Source organism: Anguilla anguilla, chromosome 2 (assembly GCF_013347855.1).
Source record: "Anguilla anguilla isolate fAngAng1 chromosome 2, fAngAng1.pri, whole genome shotgun sequence".
In the NCBI taxonomy this organism is placed as follows: domain Eukaryota; kingdom Metazoa; phylum Chordata; class Actinopteri; order Anguilliformes; family Anguillidae; genus Anguilla; species Anguilla anguilla.
In genome coordinates, this window is record NC_049202.1 from 63,107,002 (window position 1) to 63,126,213 (window position 19,212).

The 19,212-nt window shown below is 48.0% G+C and overlaps 2 protein-coding genes across 4 annotated transcripts in view; both read right to left on the bottom strand.

The window, feature by feature from the left end:
- Positions 1–217: 217 nt before the first annotated feature.
- Positions 218–15,877, bottom strand: mri1 (methylthioribose-1-phosphate isomerase 1). The gene is made up of 6 exons (XM_035406390.1): positions 15,523–15,877; positions 10,376–10,599; positions 8,150–8,319; positions 5,391–5,567; positions 4,848–5,072; positions 218–4,093 (listed from the first exon to the last, which is right to left on the bottom strand). Exons 1-6 carry the CDS (start codon positions 15,652–15,654, stop codon positions 3,960–3,962), a joined length of 1,062 nt encoding a protein of 353 aa, XP_035262281.1. The 5' UTR covers positions 15,655–15,877; the 3' UTR covers positions 218–3,959.
- Positions 15,878–18,128: 2,251 nt separating this feature from the next.
- Positions 18,129–19,212, bottom strand: part of cc2d1a (coiled-coil and C2 domain containing 1A) — a 24,349-nt gene continuing 23,265 nt past the window's right edge. Inside the window, exons 28-30 of one of the 3 annotated variants that reach the window (XR_004764017.1) lie at positions 19,030–19,077; positions 18,791–18,916; positions 18,129–18,620 (exon numbers count right to left, since the gene is read on the bottom strand). Coding sequence is in view for 1 of the 3 variants with exons in the window: in XM_035405145.1 (XP_035261036.1) it covers positions 18,884–18,916; positions 19,030–19,077 (81 nt within the window). In the remaining 2 variants the exon portion in view is untranslated. The other 2 variants (XR_004764016.1, XM_035405145.1) reach the window with 2 other exon arrangements.

Here is a 19,212-nt window from a genome sequence, read left to right on the forward strand (position 1 = left end):
GAATGATCAAGGAGGTTTCTATAAAAATTCTATTTGTATGTATTTCTACCTGCTTTAGGTACACTCTTCAAAGTCTTGATTAAAGCAGGTGTATTCAAGCATGCCCCTAAAGTTGGCGTTGAACTTGGCATGTCCTGAAAATAAATAAATAAATAAATAAATAAATAAATAAATAAATAAATAAATAAATAAATAAATAAATAACACAACACAGTTGACATCAGCACAAGGGCATTCTGTTCCCAGTTCTTTATTTGACTTGACGTGAAAGGCATTTCTTTCTTTATGTATGCAGAAATACAGCATATATTGATATATTTTAAAAAAACATCCAGTTTTAACCATTTCCACAGAATACAAAACTGAACCCTGTTGTGGTTAATAACTACACAGAGAGGCCTTTCTCACAAGACAGCCACATCACCCACTGGTTTAAGGGGAATCAGGAGTGTAACCCAGCACTTGGACTCTCGTACACTGTACAACCCACAGAGCCAAAATGGCAACCAGCAAGGGCTTTGCCTTCTGTGATTGGCAAGTTTCTCAACAACGTATGGAAATTAGGGGGGATAAAAAGAGAAGGAACACATAACGTAACACCTGGAGACTGGCTCCTGGGAACAGGCAGAGGCATTAGGGGAATAAGGGAGGCACCAAAATCCAAATCTGATACCCTATATGAGCATAGTAACGCAAGCAATTCTGGGGCAGGTATACTGGTTACATTACATTTATTTGGGAGATCCAAAGCGATGTACAATAAGAGATCTCCCATGAGTTCAAATGGACTTTCACCCTCATGAAGCCAACCTACCAAGCAATGTGACAGAAGTCAAGTCAAAGTCGGTGCTCAAATAAGCAGGGCGCAAGTCCTATCGACTATAATGGAATGAGACTTTCATCACACTGAAAAATCAGCCATCGTTATGACAGACCTAGGTAGCCAAAACGGAAAGTGCGACAGGAAAATTTTAAGGTAAGCCCACCACATTGGCTCCTCTTAAAGTCTAAATTTAACTGCTCAGTATTGTGACAGAGGCCTCTCAGTCATGATATTCAACAACAGCTCATCACCAAGAATCACAGAAATATAATCACAGCCAAAGAATAGTCATCATGATAATAAACAAACCATTTCTTGTACCATAAATGAAACAAACTATTTTACACAGACGGTGACAAAGTTGCTACATTATTCTCAAATGATACTGTCCCTTTTTATTGTTTCTCAAAGAAAAACGAAGACATGGTGTTCGTTGATAGTGTTGATTAGAACCCTCCCTCCGTGTGATCTGACACACAACTTTTTTTTTTTTTTTTTTGTGATGATCGCTTGCTTCTAGAACGGTTCCGGAATGTCGAGCGGTTCCAGGACACTGAATGATTCTGGAACGCGGAACAACAAAATGTGAGGTGGGCCACCCTGATCACAAAGGACTGTGAAAAATGAGCTGGGAGTTGTGTGTGAGCAGTGGCAGGCTGGCTTTCTGCCATTGGGATTCCCTGTGACTGCTCCGGCACTGGGGGGGCATGGGGGGCTGGGGGGGGGGGCAGTTAGCAGAGGGAAGCGTACTAATCGGTCAACTCTGCAGCTGAAACTCAACCTGCCCTCTCTACTGATATTTTGTTACCTGGCACTGGTTCTAGTAAATGCAGCGAGCGAGCACACCTGTGTACCAGCCAGTCCGTGTCCGTCTGTCTGTCCTCAGTCCACCTGATTGCCTGTGACCCCCCCTTATAAGTGTATAAGTGAGTGCACGTGTATGAGCGAGGGTGTGTGTGTGTGTGCGCAGGTATGTTTGTGGGTCCTTCAGTCGGCCTGGGTGTCCGCCTCCATTTCGCGTTTAGCTCATCTGCCTGTTTGTGATCTGCCACTGTCTCTCTGTCTGTCCTCTCCTCTCTGTGTTTGCGTAGTGGTGGCGGTGTAAGGCAGTGATGTCACTGTCTCTCTGTCTGTCCTCTCCTGTGTTTAGTAGCAGTGGCGTAAGGCAGTGATGTCACTGTCTCTCTGTCCTCTCTGTGTTCGTGTAGCGATGGTGTAAGGCAGTGATGTCACTGTCTCAGTGTTTGCGTAGCGCTGACGTAAGGCAGTGATGTCACTGTCTCTCTGTGTTCCCATAGCGATAGTGTAAGGCAGTGAGTAGCGCTGGCCGTGGGCAGAGCCCATGACATTCAGTACAGTGCGTGGGTCTTCTTACCGCGTGCAGAGGAAGTGTGGCGCCGTGCAGGAAAGACTACATCTCTGAAACGCTCAGCCTCCTCGATTACACCTGGCCTGGGACTGGGCAAGTTCTCAGTCAGAGCTGCTTTTAAATCCTGTTTGTTTTGTTTTTTTTGTTTTTTAAAGCTCTCGCCTGCCTCAGAATTCGGTACTGTTGACTAGTTTTAGGGCTTCGTTTAAAAAAAAAAATTCTACCTTTTCATTAAAAAACATTTCTATAAAAGTTTCTAAATAGGCAAAAAGTAAAAGCAAATGTTAATGTAACATTTTGGTTTGGTACAATTTCATAATTATTTCTATAACTCATTTCACTATATTGATTAGTATTTTGTTTGGCATTATTGTTAGCTTGTAGACTATTGCACATTCTTTACACTAGAATTGAACATTATATATTTACATATGGGCTGAAACCGTACTGCAGCACGTCTGGCATACTTTATACTAAATGAAGAAAAATCATTTACCCTCATGGAAGAACTACCATGAGTAATGACAAACCAGCTCATGAATATTAAATATTTCACACACGTCTCTTGGTTTTTGATATAAGACATTCCCACATCTATAAATCTAATATTTATGTTTGAATATGTTTTTAATACAATTTACATAAACCTGTAAGATGTCTCAATATGGTTACTGATTTTTCATCACAAAATGTACTGACTAACAAAGGAAATACATGTATCATCGACATCCTGTTCAGAGGAAGGAACAGGTTCTGCTGACGGACTAGGAGTGCATCCTCCATAAACAGAGCAGTTGTTGGCCTGTCGTGGTGGCAGAGTTAACACAGCCAAGGTCGAAAACGGTCTAGTTCACTTTTACTTTTAGGAGACAAACTTCAACTCAACCCAGTGAGCAAAAAGGCAGAAACCAGACATCTGGAGGAGTGGAAATCTAGGTGGAGAGACGTTTTGACATAAACAGACTGGAGTAACCTCGATATAGCTCAGGCTTTACAGGGATGTAGCCTGGCTACGTCCCAGTCGGCTAGAAAACCTCCGCTTTTCCGCTAGCCAGCTTTTTCACCTGAACGTCTAGATGCCATTTCACCCACTTCTCGCCACAAAAATGTTCACTGGGAAGGCACAACTCCAAATTCTGCCCTAAAATCTGCCTTGAGCTGTGCTGACAAAACGTCAAACGTCACTCAAAGATACCCTGTTCATTTACCAGGAATCTTGCAGCAGGACTCAGCGGCAAATTGTCCCTTTCTGCAAGCTACCATCTAGTCCGGCGCACTTGTACACCTTGTACAAATTTATCTTCACTTGACATTACGAACACTTGTGCATTTCCTCTGTTAGGTCAGTATGACTGCTATGTATGGTTCTTCCACTGGGGTTGGAGCTGACTGTGGTTTATTATCTCTTAAGCCGGGGAGAGAGAAACAGTAGAATGAAGCTGGAGGGAAAGAGTGAGGGAAGCAATCTGCACAAAGACAGGGATTCAAGCGGTCTGACAAGGGAGAGAAAGGAGAAGACAGACGAGAGAGAGGAGACAGAGAGGAGTGAAAGAAGGAGGGAAGGATACGATGTGTGTGCGCGCGCATGTATGTGTGTGAGGACTATGGTGCCCATCTGGCTGTGTGTATTCAGTGGTAACACGTGTGTGTGTGTGTGTGTGTGTGTGTGTGCGTGTGCACGCATGGGTTCCACTGCGCAAGTGAATGCAGCAAGAAGTGTGAGTGAAGGATTGGCGTACAGTTGCACATGGCTGCCACCAGGGGTCTCTAAAGTGCAGTGAGGCGCCCCGTCAGCGCGGCCTGCAGCTCAGACGGCAGGAAGACGCCCAGCTCGGTGATGATCCCCCCTGTGATGAGCTGGTGGGGAGTGACATCAAACGCTGGGTTCCACACATCGATGCCTACAGACAGGAAGAGGGAGAGAGAGAGAGACAGAGAGAAATAATGAGAGAAACAGAGAGAGAGAGAGAGAGAGAGAGAGAGAGAGATAGAGCGAAGAAGAGAGGGAGATATGGAGAGGGACAGAGAGAATGAGAGAGAGAGAGAGGGAAAGGAAGAGACAGAGAGAGAGAGAGAGAGGGAGAGAGAGGGACAGATGAAGAGAGAGAGAGAGAGAGTGAGACGAAGAAAGAGGGAGAGATGAGGACGTGAGACAGGGGTTATGCGATTTACACTAAAGGCATTAGTCACAGTTTAATGAAGCTCTAAAAACATGCAGGAGGTCATTTCTGCATGTGTATTCTTGCCGTTCCCTCCCCATTTTTACCCACAGTTCCACCAGTTCCCCACCCCGGCCCTCCCAGGGGAAGCCTGTCTATTTAAAATTAGCTCTGGATTCCCAGGATCAACGAAGCTGTTAATTGAGGCCTTTTAATTAATTTGCTGCAATTCACTCAACGCTGGGTGCAGGTATATGAGCCTTGTTAAAGGATTAATTAAAGAGAGACACAGCAGCTTTCAATTACCCTGATCAATCAAAGATCCGGCAGGGAGCCGCCATCTAAATGCGCCAGTGAAGGCATCTCCTCTGCCCTCATCCCTCTCTCTTCACCCTCCTCCAAATCCACCCACGTCCAATTCAACCTGCTGCCTTAGCTCCGTCCCCCTCCATGAAGAACCCCCCCTCTCAAACCCTCGTCTCCCCCCCCTCTGTACCTGGGGCGGCGATGGGAACGCCGCTGATGCTGGTCAGCTCCTCCGGGGGGCGCTCCTCAATCACGATATCCCTCCCGCTTTCCAGGCTCAGGTCGCAGGATGTGCTGGGGGCCGCCACGTAGAAGGGTATCCCATGGTGCTTTGCGGCAATGGCCAGCTGGTAGGTGCCCACTTTGTTGGCAGTGTCTCCGTTGGCAACGACCCTGTCTGCACCGACCACGACCGCTACGATAATACACAGATTCAGACAGTTCAGGCATGTCAGGAGACCGTGCGCTAAAAGTCTTTGCACATGCTAAAGGTCTCAGTAAATTAGGACCAAAGTCGGAAAAAACCATGAAGAGAAACGGGGGGGGACAAATACACACACACACACACGCACACACACACACACACCCACACACACACACACGCACCCACACACACACACGCAAGCACACACACAGACTGACACACCCAGACCACGAGCTGCACAGTAACAGACGCTAATGCAAACAATGCTAACGCTAATACACAGAGCAAACAGCCCTTGGCATGGCTGACCTGTGATGCCCCGCTCCCGCATGGCGAGGGCTGCCATGCTGTCGGTGATCAGGGTGGCAGGGAAGCCCTCTGCCACCGCCTCGTAGGCCGTCAGCCGGGCGCCCTGGTTGTAGGGCCGGGTCTCGGTGCAGTAAACCCGCTTCAGTCGACCCAGTGCATGCAGGGAACGCACCACGCCTGCAGGAACAGCATGGAGTTAACTATACACAACTATACACAACAACACACTCACATACACAACTATACACAACACACACCTGCACACACAACTATACACAACACACACACCCACACACACAACAATACACAACACATACCCACATACACAACTATACACAACACACACCCGCATACACATCTATACACAACATACACCCACATACACAACTATACACAACACACACACCCACATACACAATACATAACACACACACACACCCACATACGCAACAACAGACAACACACACCCGCATACACAACTATACACAACACACACCCACATACACAACTATACACAACACACACACCCACATACACAACTATCCACAACACACACCCACATACACAACTATACACACCCACACACATATACACAACTATACGCAACACACACACACACACACACACATAGACATACCCATATGTACGCACACACGTAGCCACACACCCGTATGCACATACACACACACACACAAAGGAGTCACAGCAGCAGCATAACTTCATGCACAGATTCCACCAGTTACGAATGCGAGTTTTACTCGCAGTGCAACCCTTCCTCATGCAGTCCATTCACATACTTTAAAATGTTACGTCAACATCAGATTAAAAAAAAAAAAAGGGCACTGCCAACCGTACAAAAGCACCGCCGCCCCATTCATTAATGAGAAAGCCCAGCTCTCGGAAGCACTCTCTGCACTGCCATCGGAACTGTGGCGCCTGGCGACCCCCGCACAGAGCGGAATGCAGGAGAGGTTGCTACTGTACGCTAGCGCTGAGAGGGGACCGCAGAACGCAGACAGCGAGCGCCGGAGAGCGATTTCATCTCGAAGATGAAGAGCCTTCAGAAAGCAAGCGGGGCCCGGAGTAAATAACTCAGCTGTGATTCACAACTGTGATTCAGGCGCTCGTCAGGCGCCCCGGTGGCCAAGACCGCGTTTGCGGAACTTAAATTAAACCTTCTGCAGGGCCCTGGGAGCCTCCGCGGCGGTCCCCGTCTGAAGGGAAACGCGGCGCACCTGCTGGAGACCCAAAAGCAGCTCCACGGCGGAGGTGCACAGCCTGTTTCAGGGTATCGTGCCAGCTCCCGCTCTTAAATATTTCATTAGCCCAATCGTTTATTAGACCTGACATTTCTGATAAATTCATGAGCTGCAGACGGCACACCTACCGCCGGCGAAAAAGGTATTACCGCGGACCGATACGAGAGCGAGGCAGCGCTCCTGAGAATTAAGCCTAAATAATGAGCTAGAACAAAGGGCAGCGTACATGCCAACCCAACCCCCCCCACCCCCGCTCCCCTCCCCCCCCGGGAACAGGGCTGCGTGCCCCCTGCTCTAAAACCACACGCCCTGCTCTGAAACCTCACGCCCTGCCCTGACACCACACGCCCTGCTCTGACACAACACGCCCTGCCCTAAAACCACATGCCCTGCTCAGACACAACACGCCCTGCTCTGACAAAACACGCCCTGCTCTGAACACACCACACGCCCTGCTCTACAACCACACGCTCTGCTCTACAACCACACGCTCTGCTTTGAAACCTCACGCTGTGCTCTGAAACCACGCCCTGCTCTGACACCACACGCCCTACTCTGACACCACACGCCCTGCTCTACGACCACACGCCCTGCTCTGACACAACACGCCCTGCTCTGAAACCACACGCCCTGCTCTGAAACCTCACGCCCTGCTCTGAAACCACACGCCCTGCTCTGACACAACACGCCCTGCTCTGACACCACACGCCCTGCTCTGACACAACATGCCCTGCTCTGAAACCACACACCCTGCTCTGAAACCACACGCCCTGCTCTGACACAACATGCCCTGCTCTGACACAACACGCCCTGCTCTGAAACCACACGCCCTGCTCTGACACAACACGCCCTGCTCTGAAACCACACGCCCAGCTCTGAAACCTCACGCCCTGCTCTGACACCACACGCCCTGCTCTGACACAACACGCCCTGCTCTGAAACCTCACGCCCTGCTCTGACACAACACGCCCTGCTCTGAAACCACACGCCCTGCTCTGAAACCTCACGCCCTGCTCTGACACAACACGCCCTGCTCTGAAACCACACGCCCTGTTCTGAAACCTCATGCCCTGCTCTGACACAACACTCCCTGCTCTGAAACCACACGCCCTGCTCTGAAACCACACGCCCTGCTCTGACACAACACGCCCTGCTCTGACACAACACGCCCTGCTCTGAAACCACACGCCCTGCTCTGACACAACACGCCCTGCTCTGAAACCTCACGTCCTGCTCTGACACAACACTCCCTGCTCTGAAACCTCACGCCCTGCTCTGACACAACACGCCCTGCTCTGACACAACACGCCCTGCTCTGACACCACACGCCCTGCTCTGACACAACATGCCCTGCTCTGAAACCACACGCCCTGCTCTGAAACCACACGCCCTGCTCTGAAACCTCACGCCCTGCTCTGACACAACACGCCCTGCTCTGAAACCACACGCCCTGCGCTGAAACCACGTGGCGGTACCCGTCGCCCGTGCGCCGACGCTCACCCAGGGCCGTGCCGTATCCCGCCGTGGCCAGGGACCCCGTGTTGCAGTGCGTCAGGATGGTCACCGAGTCCCGCGGGACCCCGGACAGGATGTGCTGCGCCCCGTAGTTGCCGATCTTCCTGTTGTCGTTGACGTCCCTCTCCAGCATCTCCTCGATCCAGCCAATCACGCTGCGGGACACCGGGTGGAGGGGGGGGGGGGCATGTTAGGACACCAGCATTGTGGGTGAGTCATGTCTGCATCACCCTTCACTGTGTGAGTCTGTATGTCTCAGATAGTCATGGTGAAACAGGTACCTGTATAATCACGGTGTCTCGTGGAAGTGTGCTGTATATAGTATGGGTGATTCAGTCAACCTAAAACTGTTCCAGAACCCTTTTCCTCTTTCCCTCATTACACTTCTCTCAGTTGCAGTTTCCATCACATTCTTTCACTCTCACTCTCTTGTTCTGTGGGTTTAATGTTCCTCTGTTCACTTCCCCCTCTCTCTCTCTCTAAGTGTATTTTAATGCTGTGTGTGACACCAGAACTCCACTCCCCTTTCCCTTCTCCCTGAAGTGTCACACAGGTGTGAAAGAAGGTGCGAGGGCGCGTGCTGAAAGCTGTAATGAGCTTCCTGTACGTGAGGCTTCCGCATTCTGCACCTGTCCCACTCTTTCCTTGAAGCTAGAAAGACAGGTTTAGCAACCACGAGTAACAGAAAATATTTTGGCAAAGCTACACACCCTTACCACAAGGAAAAACCGGCTAAGCTGTAGAAAAAAATCTCACGTTGGCAATTAAAAACCTGTCGCAAGCTCACCGTACAAAATCAGCCGGAAGGTCATAGATAGCCTGTTAGACGACCTAGAAAAAGTGTTGCGTCCTGTCGTTGGCACTTCCACTTGACGGAAAACCACGAGTGAAAGTTTCAGAATCTCCATGGTAACCCTGCTCTAATGCAGAAAAGGTCGCCGACGACTAAGAACATTATGTGTCCTCTTCGAACCTCTCCCTCACTACCCATCTTCCGCCGTGGTCTGAAGACTCATCTCTTCAGACTATACCTGGACTAACTACCACCACTCTGTATATTTCATTCTAAATCCACCCCCCCCCCCCCCCTTCATGACACTCGTTACATGTTCCTCCATCCCAGCCCTTTTTGTAATTTGTATTTGTCCTAATACTGTAGCTTGTTCTTCTGCCTAGTTGGCTTTGCAGAGGTTAGGTCAGAATAGTGTTCACTGTGTGAACTAAACTGTGTTCTTGGCTAGAAATAGCTGTACAAAATAAGTATTGCATCTTACTGAACCTGTGTTTTGTAGTTGTCCATGACCATGAAATGGACTCGCTTTGGATAAAAGCGTCTGCCAAATAAATGCAATGTAAATGTGGCGGTGTGTTTTTGAAAAGCTTTCTGTGACACTGCAACCTGGACTGACGGCTGACCCGCGTCTGTTAAAAGTAACAATACACTGTGGCAGGCTGTCATACCGACAGCAGAGAAAAGTCAACCAGGCGTATGTATTTTCATACAAACAGCAGCTTCATGTAATTGGACTCAGTTTTTTTTTTTCCTTAATTGTTCATTGATTTTTTTTCTGCATAGGCACCATTCAGGTCTATTCCTGGAAATGAGAGCAGGCCACTTCCTGCCAAGGCCTTGCTTGCTGAAGACCTCATCTCCAGACCCAGCTCCTCGGGTGAGGACGGGCGATCGGATGCCTGCGATTCGCTCACGTTTCACACCAGCCCCGGCGCTCACATTCTGAGAGCTAACGGAGCCCCTATCAGTCAGAGTGCTCACACACGCAAGGGCCCTAACACTCTGTAGTCTCTCTCTCTGACGCTCTCTCGCTCGCTTCCTCTCCTGCTCGCTCTCTTTTTCTCACTCTCTCATGTGCTCTTTCTGACAACTTCTCGGCTACCCCTCTCCCCATCTCTGTGTATCTCCTCCCTCTTTCACCCACATCTGCTTGTTTCACTTGGTTCACAGCTTTCCAATCTCTCTCTCTACTCTGTGTACCTCTATCTCAGCTGTTGAGTTGACTTCTATTTTGGTCTCTCCCTCCCTCCCGCTTTCTCAGCTGTTGAGCTGACTTCTCTTTTGGTCTCGCCCTCCCTTGCTCCCTCCCTACATACCTCTCTCCCTGCTGCTTGGGACCCTGTCTCTCCCTCCTTACCTCCCTCCCTCCGTAGCTCTCTCCCAGCTGCTTAGGACCCAGTCTCTCCCTCCCTCCGTACCTCTCTCTCAGTTGCTCAGGACCCTTGTCCATGCTCTCGTTTTCCGTGAACTCCATCAGCTCCCTGGCGGCTCGGCCCATGTTGACGGCGGTGGGCCGGGCGGAGGTCAGGTGACTGAGGGAGTCCTGGATGAAGGAGACCAGGTCGTCCCCCCCGCCCCCGGCCTGGAGCTCCACGGCCAGGCTCAGGCACCCCACGATGGCGATGGCGGGGGCGCCTCGCACCTGCGGAGAAGCGCACAGCGTGTCAGACGCTGGAGTCGCCCCCAATCCCCGCGATTCGGGGGGTTCATACGCGCAGCCACACCCAGCTGTTCTACAGGCGCTATGGAAACATGGAGGCCACATGACACACTTTACATTACATTCAGTCTTCTCAGCCTTCTCCAACCACAGCGACCCGTGCACACGTGAAGGATGTGTGTGCGTCATACGTGTGTGCGAGTGTTACGCACACGCAAAACCCCGTCACGCATGTCACATCCCCAAAGCCGGAGTTCGCTCGCGGCAGCGCACTACGGCAGCCACAACCGCCACCCAGCGCTTCCGCCACAGAAACCGTGCGAGGCTCACAGGTTTTGGAGGGAAAATCCATGGGATCGTTTCCCAGGACAACCGATGCAGTCACAGCGAAGCTGCGGAACCGGAGGATTGCAGGGGAAGAGGAAACGGAAGCCGGCGGCGCATGTTTTGGAAGACGCCCGCGTCCGTCTGCGTGCCCTCCCAAATTGACCGAGGGCATCGTGGCGACGGGACAAGCCATTACTGCTGGCCATTTCAGAAAGGAGCGATAGGGAACAGCCAAGAGCAAAAGGGGGCAGCGCACCAAACTGGGATAGTCAAAAATAACAGCGGCAGCAAAAAACATCAAAATGGAATGGGACTGTTTATTTCTGGGGTTTTTTTGGTTATTAATATACCCCAGTGATAACTTCCCATTGATGCTGAAGGTCAGTACATAACACACACAAGGACTTAATAATGCGTTATGCCAGTAATAGGCCACTCCTGCTGTCTAGGGCAGAGGTGGGCAAAGAGACCGGCGCCAGCCTCTGGACTGCATGCCAGCTACAGCTCTAAATTGTTAATAAGCCAAATCATTTTACGTGATCAGAGATTTAAGCTAAAAGTGAACCTGGCATTGGCATGTACAGCTAATTAGCTTTTTCTGCCAGGGCGCACACTCCATGTACACATGACAGAATTGCCGACCCATGGTTTAGAGGGTGTCCAGGTTCAAACCTGATGTTAATCAACTCTCTGGAGCCCCGATTCTAATATCCTGGTAATCCCTTATAAACCCTTTATAACATTTGAAAAACATGCATCAAATCCTCCTTGGTCTAGGCTTACTAGGACATGAGCACTACATTATTTTAGCTGACACTCTTGCACATAGCCACTTGTAATGCAGAAGAATCGAACAGCACTCTTCTGGGTCATATAGGCTAAGCCACAGTGCCAGACCTGGTATGCTACATTTCCAGACCAGTGAGTATATATACAAACACAACATCATTAAAGCACTAAACCAAAACACAAGAACTAAAATACAAATACTTATAGATTAATTGTGTTCCTTAGCAATTTATATTTCATACTTGGATATATATGTGCCCTCCATAATGCTTGGGATGAAGACTTTTTTTCTTGATTTGGCTCTGTACTCCACAATTTTGATCTGTAATCGAACAATTCACATGTGGTTAAACTGCAGATTCTCAAGTTTATTTATTTACATTTTGGTTTCACCATGTAGGAATTTCAGCTTTTTTTATACAAATCCCCCCATTTCAGGGCATCATAATATTTGAGGCATATTAATGTTATGTTAATGGAAGTAGTCATGTTTAGCACTTTGTCGCATGTCCTTTCCATGTGATGACGGCTTGAAGTCTGTGACCCAAAGATATCACCTTGTGCTCACTATCTTCTCTGGTGATGCTCTCCTAGGCCAGTACTGCAGCCATCTTCAGCTCCTGATGGTTTCGGGGGCTAGTTGCCTTAAGTTTCCTCTTCAGCATATGAAACGCATGTTCAGTTGGATTCTGATCAGGTGAATGACTTTGTCAGTCAAGAATTTTTCCAGTCTTTGACTTGGCAAAAAGTTTGTAACAGTTGTAGCAATTCATCTTTGGTCTTTTGTAATATTCTGCCATCTTCTGGTTTTTGAATTTTGGCCTTTGCACATCCTTGGATTACGCTGGGACAAACAGGCTGCGGTTTGGTATCTTCTTTCATTCATATCTTGTGTGATGGTCCATGTCTGTAGCTGTTGTTAATTGTTTTAAGGCAGTTGAATCTTGTCTTTAGATTAGATGTGAGTATTTGTTGTAAGTTAATACATTTCAGAATTTATCTGGTTGTAAACTGTACATTTTAATAAAGGTTGATCCAACAGTCTGATCTGCCCATCAACGAATTCGGTAATTTAATTGATATCTTTGATAATAATTACCAAATTAAATCAAATACATATATTTTACATGTTGGATATGTGAGGTGTTCTGTTAATGCACTTGTTTTCAGTATTCAAACGAGTGTCAGACGTCAAACGAGGGTGTTACCGGTTACAACTGCTGGGTTCAGAAAATTAAACATATTTTACTTAATCCTCGCTTCCCCTACAAGCTGTGTGCTTGGGATCATTGTGTTGCTCAAGGATGAAGTGTCATCCAATGAATTAGGAGGTATCTGGCTGAACTTGAGCAGATAGTTCTGTACACTTCAGAATTAATTCTGCTGCTATCAGCAGTTACATAATCAATGAAGACAAGTGAACCAGTAACTGTGGTAACCATACATGTCAGAACCATAACACCCCCCACCACCATATTTCACAGATGAGGGGAGTGCTTAAGATCTTGGGCTGTTCCTTTTTTGCCTCCACACGTTGCTCTTACCACCACTCCGATATAAGTTAATCTTGGTCTCATCTGTTCACAAGATCTTTTCCCAGAACTCAGAAGACTGTTACTCTACTGTAACTTAGCCATCCTGTTTTGCACGTAAATAGTGGTTTGTATCTTGCAGTGTAGCCTCTGTAGTTCAGTTTGCAAAGTCTTCTGCAGACATTGGTCACTGACACATCCACGCCTGCCTCCCGCAGAGTGTTTCCTGGACAGGTTTTCAGTGGGTTTTTCTTCATTATGGTGAAAATTCTTCTGTCATCATCTATGTTCTAGATGATGGTCTATCTTGGTCTACCAGGCCCTTTGCAATTACTGAGCTCAGCAGTGCTCTTTCTTCTTAATGACATTCCAAACTGTTAATTTCGGTAAGCCGGTAAATTTTGGCCTATGTGTCTGACTGGATTTGTTCTTATTTCTCAGCCTTATAACAGCTTCCTTGGCTTTCATTGGCACAACTGTGGTCCTTATGTTGTCAAACGCTAATAACACACACCAAGGATATTAAAAAAATACTAGATACTGACCTCTCTCATGCCTGCTCTAAGGAAGAAACTGAACACACCTGACTAATCAGAAACAGCTGTGAAGTCATTTGTCCCAAACATTGTGGTGCTGAGAATCTGCACTCTAACCACATGTGAATTGTTTGATTACAAATCTAAAATTGTGGAGTTCAAAGTCAAATCAAAAAAATATGTAGGCCTATTTGTCCCAACACACACACACACAAACCTGGTCTACCATACAGTTAGCCTTTTTACTACTTAGGGCCATGGAGCATAAACAATCTGGTGTATGTACACCAGGTGGGAGCTATTTACTGTGCATTCATGTTGGGGTCAAGGCCTCAAAGACAGGGCTACACAACAACTGGCTTCAGCTGTTCCAGCCAGGTGCACTACTAACTAGCTCAGGAGTCCTCAGTCTTACCCAGAAAGGGTCAGTGTGAATGCAGAATGCTTTTGTTTCAACCAAGCAGTGACACACCTGATTCAACTAGTCATAGTGCTTGGTAAAGACTGAACCCCACCTTCCCAATTCTAACCACCGCAAATATTTGGGGTATAAGTAATGACTCTAATCCTGAATCCACTGCTAAGGTGCAAAACTGCACCTTACACCTCTTATGCCGCACGGGCTGGTAGAACAGAAGCTGGACTGCCTCCCTTGCAGTCACACAGCCATGCCTTGTCCCGTAATTATGAGCGATCCACATAGCCTGCAGCGAGGATGCACTCAATAACTTATTCAGACAGTGTTGCACTGACCCAAGGACAAGCAGAAGGTGAAAGATCAAAGCACGACACAAAGTTATAATACAGAGAGAGGTGGGGCGGGAGAGAAGGGAAGCATGTCTTCGGTGGTGAAAAGGCACAGTAACAGGCTGCTATTAGGTCCGGGGGGAGAACGTGAATGGACCGCGGTCGTTGATTCCTGGCGTGCAAGCATGGAAAAATATTTTTGAAGAAAGCAAAATTTTCTATTTTCTATTAAATAGGACACTGACAGGATCATTGCCATTAATTATTAATTACCGCGAGTCTATGCCGCTGAGGCAAATGTGTCAATAGACGAAACCATGTACAAGTTAAATCATTTCTAAAACGTTCAATAGTCGTGCATGGCGAAGATTTACGACTAGAGATTTAAATGATTGCCTGACGCAATTAAGCGCGGCAAATTCTCGCGTCCAGATTCCTAGCCCTGCATATCAATATAATTTCGACTGTATTATATTCTGCGTGACGTAGCGAGGGACTGTCAGACTACTGTTGATTAGCAAGCAAGCTGCCTGACGTTAAACAGGTAATGCCAGAATATTAGCTCACTGACGTCTCCAGCGAGACTCCCTGTGTCCACGACACAAGCGACAGGCGGTCAGGGGGCACTTCGTGCACTTAGCTGCTACCATCTCACGCCTCGTTATAAAAATAAAAATACACAGAGGCACGGCAGACGGACAAATGCACAGGCAGATACATGTGCCGTGCAAGAATGGGACCCCATTCGCATGTTGCTACACATGCATCCGCGCATTCGTATGCAAATTCACATGCACTACAGACAGGCGCAACTACATGCACATACGCTCACACAAAGACCGACCCCTCACTCCCTCTGACACAAAGGCGACAGCACTCTCACAATGATGCAATTGAAAACATTATTAATGTATACAGTTCCACAGTTAAAGCCAGACAGGGTAACATCACAGTGGAGGGTTGTGTCGTCTTGCCTTCATTGACTTGATCGCCTCAAAGCCGTCCTGGACCGAGCGGATTTCGTCGAATACACTCTCATGCGGGAGAAGCAGCTGATTAAGAATTTGCAGGGACCCGGGTCGGTACCGGATCGCTTCCAGCGTCATGGCGCCTGAGATAAACACCGCTGTTGTCACTCGGGAGACACGGTACGTCCGATCTTCCTCGTGTCGTAATTAGGTCTTATTCACGGGACTAAAAGTGGATCGTAGCGTAGAAACAAATGGCTGGAAAAATTAATGCAGAACCCAGAACCTCACATTGACACACAGACACGGAACCACGTGTCCTCTCTGGCAGGAAACGCTGCCTCCTTGTCCACGCCCACCTCGCGCGCTCACTTTCTCTCGCTGTGTGCGCTCTTTTCCAGTGCTAAGCCAACTCCTCTTTGTTCGAAAATTTAACACCCCGACTAGTTTTATTAGCATAACAGGAGGGTCTATGTTAGGGTTTAACAATGAAAGCGAGGAAAACTTCATTCATCTGGGACCAGTAAGGAGACAACGGCAGATGTCTTCTCTCCCAGCCTTTTCAAAACACCGTCAGAAACCCACAAAGCATATAAACATTCACGGCACAATTTCCCCTACAAACACCTTGAAGCCGGTTAAATGACGAGCGCAGTCACAGACTCAAGACATTCTAATAATAAAAAAACACAATAGTTTCTGGAATTTTAATTAGTTTTTTTAATATAGTTTTTAAATACAATTCTGCAGGGAATTAAGTCATATACAGTTCTCCCATCACCCAGACGCAACACATTTAAAAAAATAAAGCCATAGTCAAAGCAGTAGCCTATTTATTAACAACTGCGCACTGATTGCCATCACTGTCTGGAGTGCTAAAAATCGAAGGAGTGCCAAGAACCCACATTGCACTTTCTTTCCTTGTCCCAAAAGAAGTAAACACACGTTCACCACATTTCTCCACACCAACGCAGTATTTACACTGTGTCAATATGTTTTTGTTTTTTTTTCCAGGGAAAAGCGCTGGGAAGCTCCGTTCTGCTGGGGTGGGAGAGCTGATGCGTGCTGCATGGAGACCGATGAGGAGGAGGAGGAAATTTGGCATTCCTTTAAAAAAAAAAAAAAAAAGAAAAACGCAAAGAGTGCAGAGGAGAAAAAGGAAGAATGATCGCTCTATTGAGTGCCGTTGTCACGGCAGGGTTAAAGATGGTGCCCTCTGGCCCTGCCGCGTCCAATCGAAAAACAAAACAATTCACCCACATAAGAATAGCACCAGCCTCTGATCTCAGAGCCATAGGGATCACAGGCCCCCCAACACACACAAAAAAAGCACCCCACCCCCCGTCCACGACCCTCCCCCAATTCCATTCTCTCCTGACACATTTCATGCTAGTGTCCTAAAGCACAGCTTTTCCAGAATTCACTCAGTTGTTCTGCAGGACCCAGTAAACCCATAAAAATATTTAAGTCTTCATAAGTCTTTATCTTCAAGCAATGGATCTTAGTGTTTTTTTTTTTGTCTTTCTTCCTTCTTTTTTTTTTGCTGGACACATATCGATGCATGTTTAACGGCAGACGCTTCAGAAATGCAATCCAGGACGAGATGAGCGTCGGACGCTAAGCTGGGAGCACAGCGAACAGCAAGACATCAGGAAGACAGTGCACTTTGTCATGCGGGCTGCTAACAGACCCATGCACCAACACAAACTATCTGCCCTCCAGCGAACCTACGCCTGCATCCTGGGTCGCCCGCCAGCGCCGTTTCTGTAAATGCAGGCGTGTCACACGCGTCTCTGTGCATAGTCATTACGAAGAGCTAACAGTGGAAGCCCGAGAGAGAGAAGAGCAGTGCATTCAGAGACGGCCGTCCAGCCGAGCGGGAAAAACAGCGGGACCGGTTTCTTGGGACTTTTATCTGTTAAATTCAGTTCAGAAATGAGGATTTAAAACGAAACAAAACAAAAAAACAGAAATGCATATTGGGAGCTGGAGAAAGCAGAGATTTTGCCCCGACTGTAATCTACACTCATCAGTTTCCACCGCTAAACCCAAGCGGTCAATAGAGTAATGGATCCCCGCAGACGCTAGGTGTGCCCTGGAACTGGGGCTAAGTAGGAAAACGAGCTCGGCACGCTGTGGAGACGCATGTACAAATCGAATAAGGGTGTCCACAGATCCCTCTGCCTGACAAAGCCAGAAGTAGAGGAGTCTCGCCTGGGCATTGAGTGCCGTCGATAAGGCCTACCCCCCACCCCCCCACCCCCCCCCCCCCCCCGCCCCAAATAATATTCCCACACACACTGCATAACCACACTCATATTAGAGCAAATCCCTCATTATGCTATATATGACATCGTTTTCACATCCACCTGATTAACTGTAGATTTCACCTTCAGCGCTTCAGACGCTCACTATTATTAAACACACAACAAACCCCAGACCAGATGGTCTCTGTCTATCGACTCTGGTGTTGATGACCGACTCCTTGAATCAGATATCGCCAAAAAAACACCCGACGCATTTTTACACTTCTCAGCAGAGTTTTTAAAAAAACATCTCTGTTATTTTAAGATCCTATATGAGCTGCTGTGCAATAGGAGTGTATATATATATATTTTGTTTTTTCCCCTCTCTTCATTAATATTTGACAGTAAGTTTGCAAAGATCAGATTACCATTTCAATTCCAGCTTTCAGTGCAACCAGCCCTTAATAAACTATAAAGTATAACGTACAGCTTTTTAGTCCCTTTAGTCCCCAGGTTGTTTTGTCTATATGAAAAGGAGGCAGCTGAAGAGGTCCAGCTGTGGCAGTGAGTAGTGACGGCAGATATCAACAGGTTGTGGGGACGTGCGTCAGTGGTCTCAGAATGTAGTGTCTTTCTGATTTCTTTGGAGTGTATGCTTGTGACTGTGAGGTGTGAGTGTGTGTGTGTATATAGGTGCTTGTATAAGTGTGCATGTGTGAGATTGTGTGTGTGTATAAGTGTATATACACTATATATATTTTAGTGTGTCTGTGTGTGTGCATGCGAGTGTGTGTGTATAAGTACATGTGTATGTGTATAAGTGTGCATGTCTAAGTGTGTGTGTGTGTGTGTGTGTGTGAATAAGTGTGCATGTCTAAGTGTGTGTGTATGTATAAGTGTGCGTGTCTAAGTGCGTGTGTGTGTCTGTAAAAGTGTGCGTGTCTAAGTGCGTGTGTGTGTATAAGTTTGCGTGTGTGTGTGTGTGTGTGTCTGTAAAAGTGTGCATGTCTAAGTGTGTGTGCGTGTGTATAAGTGAGTGTGTCTAAGTGTGTGTGTGGTGAACACCACGCAGCCCGTGCCTCAGTCCCCCTCCCTCAGCTCCTCCCTCAGCTCCACCCGGCTCAGACCGTGCGTCGCCTCCTCAGGCTCTCCATCTGCAGGGAGCAGAAAGGCAGAGTGGGGTGAGACCGTGCGTTCGTTACGGCCGCGCGTTCGTTCGTTACCGCGGCGCAGAAAGGGCGGGAACTCGCCGGGGCCTCAGGCCTACCTCGCTCTCCACCAGCCTCATCCTCCCCAGGGCCTCCTTAGCCGCCTCCTGCAGGCAACACAGAACCAGAGTTAGCGACGTCAGCGCTCGCCCTGCGCCGGGACGGGTCAGGGGTCACAGGGAGCCCGGCCTAACCGCCCACAGCCCTGCCCAGGGGCAGAGGGGTGCCCCCGGGTCCACCGC

Coding starts and splice junctions, on each gene's coding strand:
- mri1 (XM_035406390.1), bottom strand. CDS start 15,654: ATGACGCTGGAAGCGATCCGGTACCGACCCGGGTCCCTGCAAATTCTT. Junction 10,600..15,522: donor AGGCGATCAAGTCAATGAAG/GCAAGACGACAC, acceptor GCTTCTCCGCAG/GTGCGAGGCGCCCCCGCCAT. Junction 5,073..5,390: donor GCGGGAGCGGGGCATCACAG/GTCAGCCATGCC, acceptor GTATTATCGTAG/CGGTCGTGGTCGGTGCAGAC.